A 17,045-nucleotide genomic window follows, 5' to 3' on the forward strand; every position below is an offset into this window, starting at 1 on the left:
GTTTTGTGCATAGGTAAAAGTCTTGGATTGAGAAGTACAGCATGCAGGTGCAAGTCATGAGTGACTGCATTTAGACAACCTCTCCTAGGGCCCTTCTTTGGTAGGATCATAACTGGGTAATGGATTTTCTTTTTACTATTTTCAAGTAAATTAATGTAAAATTTGTGGAGGAACTATTAATTTTTGTCTTGTGGATTTGACACTGTGAAGTTTGTGGAACAACTACCTGACTGTATGCTAGTCCATTTGACTAAGGCAATCTACATGAGTAACACTGTAGTTACTATTTTCCTTTTTTTGTCATATTCACTATTTCTTCAGTATAATGTATTTGTTCTATTTTTAGAGTTCTCATATTTCTCTCTTAATATTTTGTTTCTTCGGCTTCTTTTCTGTGTAGATGCAATGTGTGATATCTCATACTCTCTCTAAAATGTAATGTGATGATAAATTTTCTCAGCTATTCATTAGATAAGTGTGATGTTTACTTGTTTCAAAATCTTTAGAATTCAGAACCCCATACCAGACAGCATGTTATGGGGCTATGTACTACCTACTTTAATGCACACTGCAGGCTGTTATCAATAATCCATTTGTGGCTTAAAACTGCTGAAGTTATATGAACACAACTTTCAGTATGGTTGTGTTCTCTTGTGGTTGAGAGTAAGAATTAGGAATATTTTAAACAATTCTAATAGTAATAATATTTCTTGTTCGGTTGTGATGGTTGGGGAAATCTGAAACTTACTTCAGTAGAAAGAAATATGAAGATTTGATTTTGAAATCACAATAATATGCAAGTTAATGTTATACCATCTTCACTTAAAGATTGTATATGAAAATACTAGAGATGAGAGATGAGCAAATAAGATGAACAATGACGACAAGAATGTTAGGTTCTTTCATACGTGCAGATAACTGGGTGGGTGGATGCAATATTTGGAGTTACTCAAATTTGTAATCTAATTTACCAGAGTCAAACAAGTGGGGGGCTATACAAACACAAACCCACACAGAGTGACACAGCCAATAACAGTGTTGTGCATATCCTCTTATCCATGAAAATGACACAAACAATCATATGCATCTTTTGTTTTGACGTTTATGAGAAGATGGGATGGATATTCATGATAATTTATCTGCATTTCTCTTGAATATTCTCCACCGTAAACAAACACAAATTAATTCCTATTGTTTATAATTAATATACGACACTGTCCCACCTTAAGGCTTAAACAAAGTTGCATCGAATACGGGGGGCTCCATATTTTCTTGAAATTCACGCCCTGCTTTACTGAAGAGTTTTAGTTCGAATACGTAACAAATTGACCCCATTTCAGAAAAACGTTTAAAGACGTAGAAATAGGTGAAAGCTGTTTAGCGTTAACCAAACGGCACAACTATGCAGCCAACATCGAAACTGTCTCCCAGAGAAGAGGTATCATACGATCATGATGATGTAAAATACACAATCACAAATACAAGCAAAGAGTTGATGTAAGAGAAGAGAGAGATGGATCAAATCTGGGTTTCATCGTCTTACGACTTCTGGCATCAGAACCTTTATGGAGGATATGCAACTCTCATCGCTTCACTCATCATCCTCTTTTACCATCTTTTTAAATACTCTTTTCTCTATTCCCCTTCTCGCTTTAGAGTTAAATCACGCAATATTTCTTCTTCTCCTAATTCTCCTTCTTCTTCTCCTTTTTCTTCTATTAATGTGGCTTCTCAGTCAAGGTAATTCTTTTACTATTCTGCTTTCTGCTTTTGTGATGTGTATTGATGCTTATTATTTTTATTGGGGTTTTGTCTCTACTGGGTTGGTTTTGTTTTACTCTTAAAAATTGCGCTCAAATTTCTCCACTTTCTCCCTTGTTCTTCGACTTTGGTGTTTATCTCAATTCGGTTGCCCTTATGTGTCGCCAATTTACTGCTGAAGGCATAATTTCTTCGTCAAAGTGTCTTTTTTCTTCAAATTTGAGGTGAATATATATGTGATTATCTGCCTCAGATAACCTTTTCTCCTTGATTCGAAAGCTCCACACTGTGTTTTCAGTTTTTTTTTTTCTTTGCGGTGGATTGGGAGTTCAACTCAATTGAACTATTATGTCTCAATGCGTTCAGGTCGTATAATCAAGTTTTACATCCCTATGTCCTAAATTTTTACTTTTGCAGTATATCGGAGATCGTATCAGATGCAGATTTAAAGTTCTTAATGGAAAATTTGGAGGAGAAGTTCAATCAAAATGAGAAATGGGAAAATGTAATCGACAAAAGAAACAATCTTGTGTCCTACAATGCCAGATGCTGCAGACCAAAGGTTACTTATCCTCTGCTTGACCCCTTTTGAATGTCTTATGAGTTACACCTTCACTCCAAATTATGAGAATATATATATATATATATTTTTTTTCATTTTTTCAATCCAGTATTATGGAAAAAACTGTTTTCCTCTCCTATGAACAACCTTCATTTGTTAACTGAAAAAAGGTTTAGGTATGCTGTAACCACAGAATGAAGTTAGTCTTCTGCAGTTGAATCTATTTCTACTTTTGTGTCGTTTACAAGTTCATTTCGGTCTTTTGGAAGCATTTAGTTTGGATTCTCTGTTAAACATGGGATTATTATAACCATTTCCATTTTGCTGATTTTGTGAATTAAAGTACCTGGATTGAATTGATGTTTCTTTGTTGTTGCTTGTAGGATGCTCCTCTGAAATACTTGAGCGTCACAGTATTTGAAAATTGCTCCCCTGAGGTTCTAAGGGACTTTTACATGGACAATGATTACAGAATGCAGTGGGACAGGACTGTAGTTGACCATAAGCAACTGCAGGTGGATAGAACCAATGGAACTGAAATTGGTCGCACAATAAAGAAATTTCCACTCATGACACCAAGGGAATACATATTGGCTTGGAGAATATGGAAAGGAAGTGATGAAACTTTCTACTGTTTTGTCAAGGTAACTGCTAATATAATTCAATCTTGTGACAACTAATTACATGTAGTGAGTTATATTAATTTGGAATCCCTCATGATATCTTTATCTTCATCATTATGTGCCTTTATAAATATTTTTTGTATTCCTTTCTGCTAGTATGCTTAATGTGAATTGGTTTATCTGGTTAATATAGGGAGTGTACATTTAAGCATTTTTGTTGAAGAAATTTTAGTTCCATAAGAACAGAAGATGTTGTTTCCATGTATTCATCTGCAATAAGATCTATTTCATCATTTTTAGAGTTCTTTAAGGGATGATATTGCATGCATTTTGGCCAAAACAGTTTGAACCAATGTCCCAACCTTTCACCTAGACACACATATGTATGTGTAGCAATCCTCAATCAATAAGAGTTCTTTCATGCTACTAGTGAAGGTCTTGCAAACTTTTGGTCGGGTGCGGGGACTTTGACATGGCAAGACCAATTAGTTGAAAGGTATTATTTTTTATTGGTAGGGCAAGAATAATTAGTTATTATTATTATTATTATTATTATTATTATTATTATTATTATTTGTTGAATTTCTTGTAGTTGTCTCTTATGAAGTTCCCCTATTTGAACTTCTTTACAGCCTATTTAAACATCAGTTCAGTATAAGATTGTTATTAGGAATGTATTGCAATGTTAAAAATCTTTAAAACATTCATTTTTCTTCATTTTGTCATAGCATTTCCTTTGTGTTTGATATTTTGATTTTTGAATCATCATTAGTTTTACTTCAGTTACTTGTATATATATAAGTTCGATTCTTGAAGTGTTACTGTGGGTTAGTTTGTGTTTAGTTGTAGATCCATGGTTTGGGGGTTCTATAAGATATCATGTTATATTATTTTATTTTTTAAAATTTTTCTTGTTTTCAAAATTTTATTCAGTTTTGAGTGAATAAAGAGGAGAAAAAAAGAAAAAAGAAAGAGTAACCTTTCAATCTTTTTATATAGCTACTCATTTTGTATTAGTATATTTAGTGGCAAATGTGTGCCTCTGCATTTTTTTTTTTTTCCTTATTTTGAATTTTTTAATGTTCTACTGTTGTTTGTTCGGTATATGTTTTCTAAGTTCTGACATCTACGAAAGAGAAGCTGTATAGGCTTCGTGTGGTAGGTCAATTATGTTGCCTGTTTGGAAGTGTGGCATTATAATTTGTACACAATTGAGTGAGAATCAAGAAGCTGACGTTGGTCAAGAAAAAAAAGTCCTGCAGTAACCTTTTTTACGAAAAAAAATGCACTTGGTAAATTCTCTGATTGACCAGTTGTTACTTGTGGACTACCAGAATTTTTTTTTTGTAACATCTGCAAGAATCACTTGTGGATCTAATAGTTAGAAATTTTTTGTGCTGCAATTTTAGGAGTGCGGAGTTTTGAGTCGTTTATCAATAAAGTCTTACTTCAAATAATATAACTTTTCTGTCTAATTTTTCTTTATGGCCATGATTAGGAATGTGAACATCCTTTGGCACCGCCACAGAGGAAGTATGTCCGTGTGACATATTTTAGATCTGGATGGCGTATACAAAAAGGCAAGTGCTTGAATTACTATTTTCCAAACTCAAATCTAGCTTTTTTATTGGTTTCTATAGGGGTTTTTATCCCCCCCATATCTCTTTCTCTTAGACACACATACAATCATAAACATTGTGTATCCTATTACTGTTGTGGGAAGAATTGTCTATGCTGCTTACACTTGAATTGTAAAAAATATAGTTCTTAAAAATGTAAATCGCAGTCACCTTTCATGAGGTTTGGCCTAATTATAGGTGAATCCACTTGGTTTTAGAAAATATATAGAGAACTTCTCTCTTAATCAAAGGTAGAGATGTCCCCTCTTCAACAAGTCTCTAATAAATTTTACCTTCCTAAAAACAAAATTATGTTGGTTTGTGCTGTGGAACTAGTTGCATAGTATATGTAATCATGACATGTTGGTTGTTAAAAGGAAAGGGAGTTTGATTAATTTGTGAGGAACAATTTTATTATTACAGTGCCTGGTAGAAATGCTTGTGAGATCAAAATGTTTCACCAAGAAGATGCTGGTTTAAATGTGGAGATGGCAAAGCTGGCTTTTGCAAAGGGAATATGGAGTTTTGTGTGTAAAATGGATAATGCCTTACGCAAATACACCATGAACAGTCATCCTCAGACAACTCCTGTTTCAGCTGTCAGTCTGATTCAAAAGGTCAGGATTGAACGATATATCTTTAATAATTTGTTGAAATATGAGAATTTGGTTGATATGTTATATCTCATAGTTAATATAGTGACCAATGAGAGTTCAACTCTGATGTTAGTTCATGTTGCCTGAATACCACCTCTTTTTTTATTATGTTTCCCTTTAATGTTGTGGCTTAGTGTACTCTTGTCTTTTTATCTACAACTCAGTTTAGTGCACTGCTCAAGACAGTATAATGATCATTCAGAGTATTTAATATCTGAAGAGCTGATTCTTTTAACTAATTGTGGTCAATTTTGCTTCATTAATGGTAAGAAAGATAACAATGAATACAGGTAATGAGTTCCCTGAATAAAACGAAAAGTGTGGGTGGAAAGTGAGAGAGCAGATTAACCTTGCATTTCAAACCCCAGGCTGAGCTTAATTTTGTTCATGTCTTCATTTCAACAGTTGCACCAACTTAAGGTCTTTGTATACATTTTTGTAAGGTCTTGTTTCTTGTAGTTGATTCTGGCTGACTTGTCTTCTTAGCTGGGGCATTTAGTTTTCCTTGGTTTTCAGAATTGCAAATATAGGACTGAACGTTTGTCTTGTGAGTTGATAGAACTGCTAGTTTCACTTAGTTTATGAGATTATAACTGATGTTTTATCATTTGTCTCATGGTATTTCTGTTTATGCTGATGTTTTTTTTTCCTCTTTCCACCTACACCTGTAGGTTCCGGTTGGATTAGAGGCAACGAGTTCTCCACAATGTCAAGAGGCAGTTCCCGTCCCTGGTTACACTGGTGAAGCCAAAGAGAAGAAACTATCTAGAAGGCCGTCGAAGAAACTGGTAGCTAAAGGTTTGCTGCTTCTTGGGGGTGCTATTTGCCTGTCTCGTGGTCATGCTACCTTGGGTGCTAAAGTTGCCATGGCTTATATCTTGACAAAGCTGCATAAGCGTGGCGCATCATCAAGCCAAAGTGGTCAAGGTTGAACTTGAGCTAAACAACTTAGTTATATCACCACAACCAAATTTATTGGTTTTTGTTACGACTTGCTTCCTACCTAACGTTTATTAGCTGCAACACATGGCGTCTGACTTGGGAAGACTTAAAACTACATATTTGTATCCGTTTATCTTGTTCTTCCTTTTGGTGTAAATATATTGAAAATAATTATAATTTTTCCATAATTATTGAGAATGGCAAATGAGGCAATTGCTCTGGCATTGAAATGCTATTTACATTTTACGCGAGAAAGTTCTGAGATTTGTGTGTCGTTTCATACCTTCTTGTGCCACCAGCGATAAAACGATTTCTAGCAACCTTTGTCAAGCCACTGTTCTGCTATTTAAAAAGGAGCGAATGCCTGCATATGTTTGAAGCCCTTAATAAATGATCAAGAAAATGATTAACAAAATGGAAAGCGAATATGGCTAAAAGGGGCAGGCAGAAGGAAAATAACAGAGAGATGGTTAGAAAAAAGATTAAAAACGGAAATAAAAAATGGTAAAAAGGGTAGGTAGAAGGAATATAACAGGATGTGTGTTTGAGTTGAATGGTGAAGATGGTGAAGTTCAGTATACATAATTAGCTAAAGAAGACAAGTAAGATTCAGTTTGAGGGTGCTTCATATAAATGGATGGTGTCAACAAAACAGTTAAAACACGCGGGCAATGAATTCTTAAGTCCGAAAAATATTCACAACTCTCATTTCTCTCTCACTTCTCCTTACCTTTCGCTACCTCCATCCCTCTCCATGCAACTATTTTATTCCTACTCTCTTTCTCTTCTTCTCCATTTTTAGCCTTTGCTTCTCTTTTTTTCTTTTTTTTTTTCTTCTCCAAATTTAGCTATCATGTTTCAAACCAAAAACTCCCCCCAACTTGCTAGTGAAAAACTGAAAATTAAAAAACAAGAATAAACAAAGATATAGGAATAAAGCTAGGAAAGCCAATTTTTTTTTGGAGGTTGTTGTTGTTCATAGATGAACAACTCTTCCTCCTCTTTAGATTTCTCCATTCAGTTGCAGACTTCAACAAGAGATTAATCATATCGCCTTTCTTTTAATTTGTTGCTTGGAGAGATAAGAAACATGTTTTACAATCTTCTTGTGATGATCAGATTCCTCATTTTCTCTCTTGGGATCCTGACTAATCACGTTCTTTCAAAGACAGACCCCAACGATGGTATATTTATGCACATTATTCCATTTTATCTTTTTTTTTTTTTTTTTTTTTTTTTAACTTTTCTTATACCATCTTTTTATGTATGACCTTTCTTGTTTTGATCTCTGATATGATCATGAATGTACTTTAAATTAGAAATTATTGTTTGCTTTTGTTAATAAAATCAGGAGCTATCAATGAATGTTCTTTTTGATTGATTATTGATTAATTAATAGTATCATTCATTATCTACCCTGTTTGTTTCCAGGTGAAAGTCTCAAGGAAAAAGCAGAAAGGAAAATTTCTGTTTCAAATCTATTCTTTAGTTTTCTTCTTTTTACCAATTTTTATTACATTCATTTTCTTATAAAGCCATGTATAGTTCCATAATTAGCTTTTTGTTTGGTTTTAGCTTAGTTTCCTAATCCATGCAAAATTAATTTTGAAATTCATATAATATAATGGCCTTTATATACATTGTTGGTGAGCTTCTTTATTGCCACAATTTACATCTCTTTTGGTCGTACAAATTTAATTATCAATACTTGGATACAATTTCTTCAAGAATCTGATATTTGCTAATAATATTGTAATTTGCAGCTTCTGCACTTAATGTAATGTTTACAAGCTTAAATTCTCCTTCAAAACTGAGTGGTTGGAAAGCAAGTGGTGGTGACCCTTGTGGTCAATCATGGAAAGGGATTACCTGCTCAGGCTCCTCTGTTACTGAAATGTATTATTTTGTATTATGTTAATAATTGCAAGTGTTTGATTCTGGGTTTATAGTTAACATATTTGATAGGATGTGTCTGAAATTTCTAAGTAAAATTATAATTTTGCAGAAAACTATCTGGGCTTGGACTTAGTGGACAAATGGGTTACCAGCTATCAAACTTGAAATCTGTCACGACCCTGTGAGACCTTTCTTCCCAAGTAGTAGCACATTTAAATTTTATAGCTTTGTTTACTAAAAGGACATCACCTCATGGAAATGCATTTTGTCTTAGTACAGTGATATGAGCTCAAACAACCTCAAGGACAGTATACCATATCAACTTCCTCCAAGTCTCAAACGCCTGTAAGTCATCTGCAAACGTTTTTGCATTTTCGCATATTAATTATTTTACCAGAACTTGAAACAAATTGAATGAAATGGTCAAGCTACTTTTATCTCAATACTGAGTTGAATTTTGACATATCTTCACTTGAATGGCTTCATGCTAATCTTATGAGCTTGATGTTCAGGGACCTTTCTAAAAATGACTTCAGTGGTAGTTTGCCTTATTCAATCTCTCAGTTATCAGAGCTCAAGTACCTGTAAGAAAAAATAACTAGTTCTCTTGGTGCCATAACTTTCTTAACACTGGCTTTTGTTTCTAAATATTACGTTGGCGACTGCAGAAATTTAGGACATAATCAGCTCAATGGACAAGTGACTGATATGTTTCAGAAACTTAATAAACTTGAATCCATGTAAGTATTCTTAATTAACAAGGAAGAAAATCGATATTTTTCTTCATGATGCTTCCATTTGTTTCAAGCCACTTTATTATGGTCCAAGAAAAGCAAGGTATTGGTCTTTGCATTAAGTCACCAAATGTCTCTGCCTTAATTGTTAAAATCGCAATTGGCGGAGAGCTCATAGTTCAGAATCGTTCTTGATTCGTTGAGGTTTGAGATATATATGGAAAACAACGGATTGCACAAAACTTAGTCCTATTTGTTGCATTGTTGAGTTGACAATACTTCACTTTGGTCAATTACAATTTTAGTTTCATAAATCATTGGTCAATTTAGTTCTCTTAAGTGATTACTACCATATGGGTCTTTTCACTGCAAAGAAAGTAAGATTTGTGAGTCATATGCTGATTCCCTACCCTTGATCACCTTTGTTCTTCAAGATGGCATGAACGATTCTGCTTGATCGAGGTTGACACTTCTGGTGTTCTAAAGGGTAGAAAAATAAAGAGTAAAAGAGAGTGTAAGATGAGTAAGACCTCAGTGTTTGCAGTCTAAATAATAATCTCACGTTTCAACAGGATTATAATTACATTATATCATCTTCATCTTCCTTAGTAAATTCATAGAGAAGAAATTTGTGGTCTGTCATTGGCAATTATCTACCTATTTCGCTTTTTTATTCAGTTTTCTAATTCATTAGCTGACGTACAGGGATCTATCCATGAACAAACTGACAGGTGATCTACCACACAGTTTTTCATCACTATCAAGCCTGAAAAAGCTGTAAGCAAGACATACGTTTCACATTTAGAATTTTTTCCTAATTTTTTTCTTATAGGTAAGTTATACTTACATCTTTTGGATCATTTTGATACTAATTTTGTTCTTTGTACAGATTCTTGCAAAACAATCAATTGACTGGTTCCATAAATGTCCTTGTCAGACTTCCTCTTGAGGAATTGTAAGTGGAGCAGTTTAAATTGTTGCAAATGTAATACAATCTGTTTTTTTGTTTGAGTTATTCCATTTTTTCCGGGTTGGTTTATACCTTTGCACATTTTACAAAGTTTGATCATTTTTTGGTTACTATGTATTCCTAAAATTCTTTTTTGATTATCAAGGAAGCAAAGCTTCAATGTTCTATAGAGATATGGATTGCTTGAGTAATTATATTTTTCACATTCTTCTGATGCATTTGTGATAACTTCTATAAAAACGGTTTCCAATTGAACCTGCTGAAGCTAAATGGAACTCTTACATGCTAAATGCTTATTCTACTCACAACTCAGGAATGTTCAAAACAACAAATTTACTGGTTGGGTCCCTGACGCATTGAAGGATATTGCTAAGTGAGTATACTTCTGAAGTATGCATTGGATAGAGATTGAAATCTAAACTTGTTTTTTCTGACATTGTGATAATATTCTTTTTGTTGCCTCAAGAACTGGTGGAAATTCTTGGTCATCTGGGCCAGCACCTCCTCCTCCTCCTGGTGCAAAGCCTGTTGCTAAGAAACGTCCAGCAGACTCTTCCAGTGATAGTTCGTCTCTGTCATCTACCGAGAGGGGAATAGTTATAGGAGCAGCAGTTTTGGGTGGATTGGCCATAGTTGCCGTTCTGGTTGCTCTGGTTACAAGGAAAAAGTCTTCTCCATCTTCTCATTTTCTTGATGAAGAGAGGGCTAGCCAACGAAGAGCCTTTACCCCCCTTGCATCACAGGAATTATCCCATGACCTACGGAGTGATAGCAGTGACTACAAAGCTGATTTTTCTGGTGATTATTCATTTATGTTTTTAAGGGTTGGTAATTGGTTATAAGATTTTCCAAATTAGACATTGTTCATTGAGTTCTAGTCTACTTTCTGATAATATCGGTCTTCTTTTTTCCATTTGACACCTCATACTGTTTTATGGTTTTTCTGACTAATTAAATGATTGGTGACAGAGAAGAAGATATTTAATCCTCCACCTCCTCCAATTGATATTTTAAAGCCTTTTGAGAGAACAAAGTCAGTTGGTCACAAGGATCCCCTCGCTGATAGGGATTTTATTCCTCAAAAGGATCCCCTCACCGCAAGGGCAAAATCTCTCCATGACAATGAATTTGCAAATCGTCTTAAAGCCAAAAGAAGCACCTCTGCTCGTGCTGCAGCTTATTCTTTGTCAGATTTGCAGACCGCTACGGCTAATTTCGCAAACGGGCGCCTACTTGGTGAGGGGACTATTGGGCGTGTTTATAGAGCTAAGTATCCTGATGGGAAGGTATGCTTTTAGGTGACAATGTCTTGGGAATTTCTTTTTCCTTTCTTTGTTATCTACACACTTTTCACTGGATCTTTGCACTTATTTAATATCTGTAGCTGCTGATAATTTTATCAATTTGAGTTTGATTTACTGAATTCTGGGACAATATGCTTTGAAAAGGTGCGTTTAGTAACTGCATCTAGTCTGTTTATCAGGTGTTAGCTGTGAAAAAGATTGATTCCTCTCTTTTTCAAGGAGATAACACTGAGAATTTTTCAGAACTTGTTGCAAACATCGCTAGGATTCGTCACACAAACATCGCTGAACTTGTTGGTCATTGTTCAGAACAGGGGCATAACATATTGATTTATGAGTATTATAGGAACGGCTCACTTCATGAGTTTCTACACATGTCAGACGACTTTAGCAAACCACTAACTTGGAACACAAGAATCAGAATTGCTTTGGGCACAGCCCGGGCTGTTGAGTAAGTCCATACATATACATGCAGTAATACACAACTTGCTTTTTAAGGTTGCAGCATAATTGAGTTTGTTTTAGGAGTCTAGAGACTCAATTCAAGCATGTCTAGTAACGAACACGAAATGTGTTATAGATAGTGATGAATCTGGTTGAAGAAGTTGCAATGTGATATAAATGGTTGCACAACTGGATCATGATATTTGGATATTATCTACATTTTTCCTATATTATTTTCTGCACGCCTGAGATTATTTTTGTGTTCAGGTATCTCCATGAGGCTTGTTCTCCATCATTACTGCACAAAAATATCAAGTCGTCTAATATATTGCTTGACCTTGAGCTCAATCCTCATCTGTCCGACAATGGCTTGGCAAACTTTCATGAGGTTATTATTTCTTGAAATAAAACATATTTCAGTATTTTAAGCATAGTTTGAACTGGAGTTGCTATTAGCTATACAAATGCCTGCCAGTGGAGTTGGTCATATTGTTAAGATTTAGTTATCTGTTGAGACTTGAATCTGTTTAATATTATCATTTGATTGTTTCTTTAATAAGTTTTATTTCTTTTCAGCGTACAAGCCAAAACCTTGGAGCCGGATATAATGCTCCCGAGTGCACAAGGCCATCAGCATATACGCTGAAGAGTGATGTTTACAGTTTTGGGGTGGTAATGTTGGAGTTATTGACAGGACGGAAGCCTTATGACAGGTGATAACTCAATCCACATATTCACTAGGATAGCATATGAAATCTTGTTAGCTAAACTGTTTCTATTCATTGCTATGTTATTCCAGTAAAAAACCAAAATCCGAGCAAAGCCTAGTCCGGTGGGCTGCTCCACAGCTACATGAAATTGATGCATTGGCAAGAATGGTGGATCCTGCTTTGCGCGGACTCTACCCTCCCAAATCCCTCTCTAGATTTGCTGATGTTATTGCCCTGTGTGTTCAAGTGAGAATTAACCTCTTTTTTTATTTTATTTTAGCAAAACTTATAACTCCATCTTTCTCTCTTTTTTTTTGCAACATATTATGACAATTTTGTTGTGTATTTGTACTAGTCGGAGCCTGAATTCCGACCGCCTATGTCAGAGGTAGTCGAGGCATTAGTACGATTGGTGCAACGTTCGAGTATGAACATGAAAGACGATCTTGCAGCCTCTCGTCGGACGGAGGATTCTGACTATTGATGATGATTTCTTCTATGAATTTAAAACAATTTTTTTTTTTTTTATTTAAAATTTTTATGTTTTGTACATTTGAATGAAACAGGTTCGGTTGAAGGAGAGTCATTCTGATTTTGTTCTTTATTGCCTGCTTCTAAATATATGGCATTGATAGAATTGTTTTCTTAGAAAATTTTAGAGACCAATTTATAATTTCCAAAGGGTTGTTTCTCACTTTGTTGTTGAGAGAAAGATAAAAGGAGAAATTTTTATTTTACTATTATGTGTTTGTAATTGTATATACATCATAATTTGTACAAGTTTTGGAAACTAATTAATTATTTTAAGCCCTGGCTGCCCTCAACATATATATTTTACTTTTTTTTTTTTTTTTTTTTTTTTTTGTTTTGCAATAGGGTGTCAGTTAGCTTGCACACACCTCAACTAATCCATATGATTCATTAAACATTCTACAAACCCAAAAGATCAGGTAAAACACAATGTTATTGTGATAGATGACTCTCAGGTTTGAGCTTAGAAACTCAAGGAAGAGAACAAACCTCTAGGTCAATCCCTTGGGGTTAGTATAATTAGTTTGTGTTATTAACATCCATTTACATGTTAATTATTTAAATTCGAATTTAGTGGACAAGCCTCTCAACAAAGGTAGATGACTTGACTTTGAAATGAGGGCTCTGTCTGAGCAAGAGTGGGCAAAACCAAATCAAACCCCCTAAAAGAAAACTTAATTATGTGTGAATGGTAGATCAATTAGTTATAAACAACATTAATAATGTAGAAAAAGTGGCTTAAATAGTGCAAAGTTGTGTTCCCATGTTTTTGGTCTATGGCTCAGAAATGACATTGAGCACTTTTTTTTTTTTTCCAACACAGGTTCAAAGACTTCAAATTGGACTTTTCTATGGAGACATTTAACGCCACCAAATTGGAAGAAAAATTTTAGCTTCGTGTCTTTAAATAAAGTTAAACATTCCCAAACTAATATGACGGTATAAGATTTCCGCAAATCCCTTATTTTGTCGCGTAAATTTTGACATGAAATGACTGCCTTTTTACTGTAAATATGGGTGCATTTTGAGGGCAAAATCATGACACACATTTTCAAGCAATACAAACACCAGAGATGCAAAGCTTGAGTGTGAGAGATATTAGGGTGTATTTGGGATTTGAGTTTCTATGATAATTTTCATCAAAATTTGTATACTTAATTTTATTAGTGATATTCTTCTTTTATCCTCACCCGTGAACATAAGCTAAAAAGTCAAACCACTTAAATTATAGTGTGTATTGTGTATATTATTATTTTTCTTGTCGATAATTATTATCCTTAGGTTTAGCTTTGACATCATAGTTGTTAGTATCCTATAATACATGATACATATTTTACGATACGATTCAATACGGGTCACCAACGATACGTATCAGAGAGTATATCCTAAATATTTCGATACGTTGATATGTATCTTACAATACGATACGTATTCGTTTGTATCTTTAAAAATATCATACAAATCGATACAACTTTATTAATTTGGACCAAAGGTCTAAAAAAAATTTTAGGTCGAATCCAGGTCACCCAACCTGGTTTACTAAAACCTACGCAAATTTACCCATTTTGCATGGAGAAAGTGAAAAGAAAGATATGTTGCCCATTTTGCATGGAGAAAGTGAAAAGAAAGATATGTTGCCCATTTTGCATGATAATAATAACACTAGTGGAGTTATAGATATTGACATTGATCTTGGAAATGATATGAATGATTGAGAGGAAATGATATAAATTCTTAATTTTGTGATTAATTTTGATTGTGTAATATCATAATTTAAAGTCAATAATACCACAAAATTTGTTAATTAATCATGGGGATGATATTAATTTTTAGAAAAATTATATTATTTTATTAATTTTTTTGAAAAAGACGATACGTGATACACGATTAAAAAAATTAGGTTTTCGATACATGATACGATGGACGATTTGACAACCACACAACAAATTAGAAGAGTAAGTTTCTCTTTTTGACTTTTAATTTTCTAGAAGCTTAATTAGTTGTAAGTCTTCCACGTAATCTTGCAAACTCGATCAATTTAACGGTGGCATGTATACTTGTACGAATCAACATATATTAACATTATATTAATTTTCATTGTTATATATTTCGTGTCACACGAATTAAATTATAAGATTCGGATGTCGAATTTGCTCAACTTATAGTAATTTTTAATCATTCTATATGTAACATTTTTCAAATTAGAAACGAAAAATTGTCATATTTCTTAGCTTGTGCTTGTGGGTCAGTTTTTATTTTATTTTTTCTAATTAAAGACTTGGCTTTTGGTAGGTGAGAATCCATTCATGATTCATGTGCGATAACGAGCTTGAAAGAAGACTGATCACCAACAACAATTATATTACGATTAATTTGTTTTAGTTAATCTCTATAAACTCTAATTTTTAGATTAATTCAGTCAATATCATTGCTTTCTTAGTGTCTCCTTTTATTTGAATATATGGCAATGGCACTACGTCAATGTGTGACTATTTCTTTAACATTTAATATAATTAAGTTAGAGTAAACGACGTTTTTCCCACGCAAGGGTTCGCTTAATGACTTTTTCATCCAAAAAGTTTTAAAATATCATTTTTTTACCCAAATTTTATATTTTGTTACTATCAAAAGCTAATTTCGGTGGTGCAAATTCTCCCTATTACTACCATTTGAACATCCGGTCTCTTCTCTGTAAAAACTCTCATCACCGCAAAGCTAGATTTCCTGTTTTTAGCTGAATTTCAATTGATTCTGACGATGAATATTCAATCAGTCACCACGATTCGATCCACTGGCCTCCACTTTGCAACACCCTTCTTACTTTTGTTCCTAGTAACTTGCTAAATACTAACTGAGAAAGTGAAGTATATTTTGGGCATTATCATAATATAAACTTTGGGTGGGAAAGTGATATTTTGAACTTTTTGGGTGGGAAAGTGTTATTAAGACGAACCTTGGGCGGAAAAAAGTCATTTACTCAATTAGGTGATAAGACAATATTAATTACATATTTATGCTTGACTTAAAAGGAACCAATCAGCAGATTCAATAAAATTAGTCATCGTCAACTCAACGTGGCATACAAAAATCAAAGTTAAACTCTAGTGTGAAATACGCATGCGCAGTACTAAAAGCTTTTCAGTGCAACCACTTATTCTACAAAGGAACTTATTAATTTGTGCATAATGACTAAACCAATATCATCATTTTCCATCAAATTGCCGTTACAGTATAACCTCAATAAATTAATAACACTGGGATCATATAAATTTTATTAATTAAAATGTTATTAATTTGTAGAGTATATGATTTTACGAACATACGGTTTAATCAACCAAAAATTCATTGTATTTTACAAATTTAATCAATTGAATATGAATTAATTTCCTAAATATATATTAAAGCATTAATTTAAATTCATTGTACTTATGTACTTAATTAAATCGTTGTTTACAAAGAAACCGTTCCTAACATCATTGAAAATCTTGCTGCTGACAAACGAGGATGATACAATAGCTTTGAAGCTTATTACGTGTAAGGAAGCACTCAAAGCATCAACGATACTTTATAAATTTTTTATTACAATTCGAATATTCAAGCCAGAACTTTTAGATGCAATGAGAAAAATTAGAGATAAGACTTAACAAGATTTAAATTTCAAGGAAAAAAAAAGTAATAATATAGTCATATTTTAATAAAATATTAGAATTAATTAACAAATTATTTATTTATGATATGAATTGGACCTTAGAGTTACATAAAGTTTTTTAGAGAAATCTTATTTTATTAATTTATCGAAATTATTAATTTAACCTATTAGCCCAAGTCGGGACGGTAAAAAATTATTATATAATAGAGGTTATTAATTTATCGAGTATATAGGTTATACTGTTAGTTAATTAATTTCCAATGTTTAGATTATAATTTTTTAACCCCTCTGATTAAGTGGCTTGACTATATTTTCCCTGAAACAATTGACGAGTAGCACTCCAAATTGTCAAATGAAGGGTTGGAAGTTGGTATAATGGACATTAATGTGAATTAAATAGATAATAATCCACAACCACTAGTAGATTGAAATAGTATTAATTGTTTGATCATGGTATGTTAATTAGAATTGATTATTGGATCATATTATATAGTTTCATTTAACCAAATTTGGAAAAGTATTTATAGCAAGAAACAAGTATGCAGGTTAGGTCGAACTTCTACCCAAGCAATTAATTACATTAGCGTTGACAGTTATCTGACAAGGGAGAGTTGTATTTTCTATATTAAATGGAAGAGTAATCT

The 17,045-nt window shown here is 33.4% G+C and overlaps 2 protein-coding genes across 3 annotated transcripts; both read left to right on the top strand.

Annotated features, from left to right (window-relative positions):
- The first annotated feature begins 1,242 nt into the window (after positions 1-1,242).
- On the top strand, positions 1,243-6,361 carry LOC116115023. Of its 2 annotated transcripts, none has more exons than XM_031401162.1 (6): positions 1,243-1,740; positions 2,179-2,323; positions 2,707-2,967; positions 4,445-4,526; positions 4,989-5,182; positions 5,893-6,361. In XM_031401162.1, the coding sequence occupies exons 1-6, from the start codon at positions 1,514-1,516 to the stop codon at positions 6,151-6,153; spliced, it is 1,170 nt and encodes a 389-aa protein (XP_031257022.1). In that variant the 5' UTR covers positions 1,243-1,513; the 3' UTR covers positions 6,154-6,361. The 2 variants fall into 2 exon arrangements, with proteins under 2 accessions (XP_031257022.1, XP_031257023.1); XM_031401163.1 differs by lacking the exon at positions 1,243-1,740 and adding an exon at positions 1,770-1,985.
- Positions 6,362-7,928: 1,567 nt separating this feature from the next.
- LOC116115029 (protein STRUBBELIG-RECEPTOR FAMILY 5-like) lies at positions 7,929-12,783 on the top strand. The gene is made up of 15 exons (XM_031401171.1): positions 7,929-8,059; positions 8,169-8,240; positions 8,339-8,404; positions 8,572-8,643; positions 8,728-8,799; positions 9,499-9,570; positions 9,683-9,748; positions 10,077-10,136; positions 10,230-10,587; positions 10,798-11,049; positions 11,247-11,518; positions 11,779-11,899; positions 12,088-12,224; positions 12,311-12,467; positions 12,577-12,783. The coding sequence occupies exons 1-15, from the start codon at positions 7,944-7,946 to the stop codon at positions 12,703-12,705; spliced, it is 2,022 nt and encodes a 673-aa protein (XP_031257031.1). The 5' UTR covers positions 7,929-7,943; the 3' UTR covers positions 12,706-12,783.
- Positions 12,784-17,045: the final 4,262 nt, after the last annotated feature.

The sequence above is a fragment of the Pistacia vera genome, unplaced genomic scaffold (genome assembly GCF_008641045.1).
Source record: "Pistacia vera cultivar Batoury unplaced genomic scaffold, PisVer_v2 Contig73, whole genome shotgun sequence".
Lineage (NCBI taxonomy): Eukaryota > Viridiplantae > Streptophyta > Magnoliopsida > Sapindales > Anacardiaceae > Pistacia > Pistacia vera.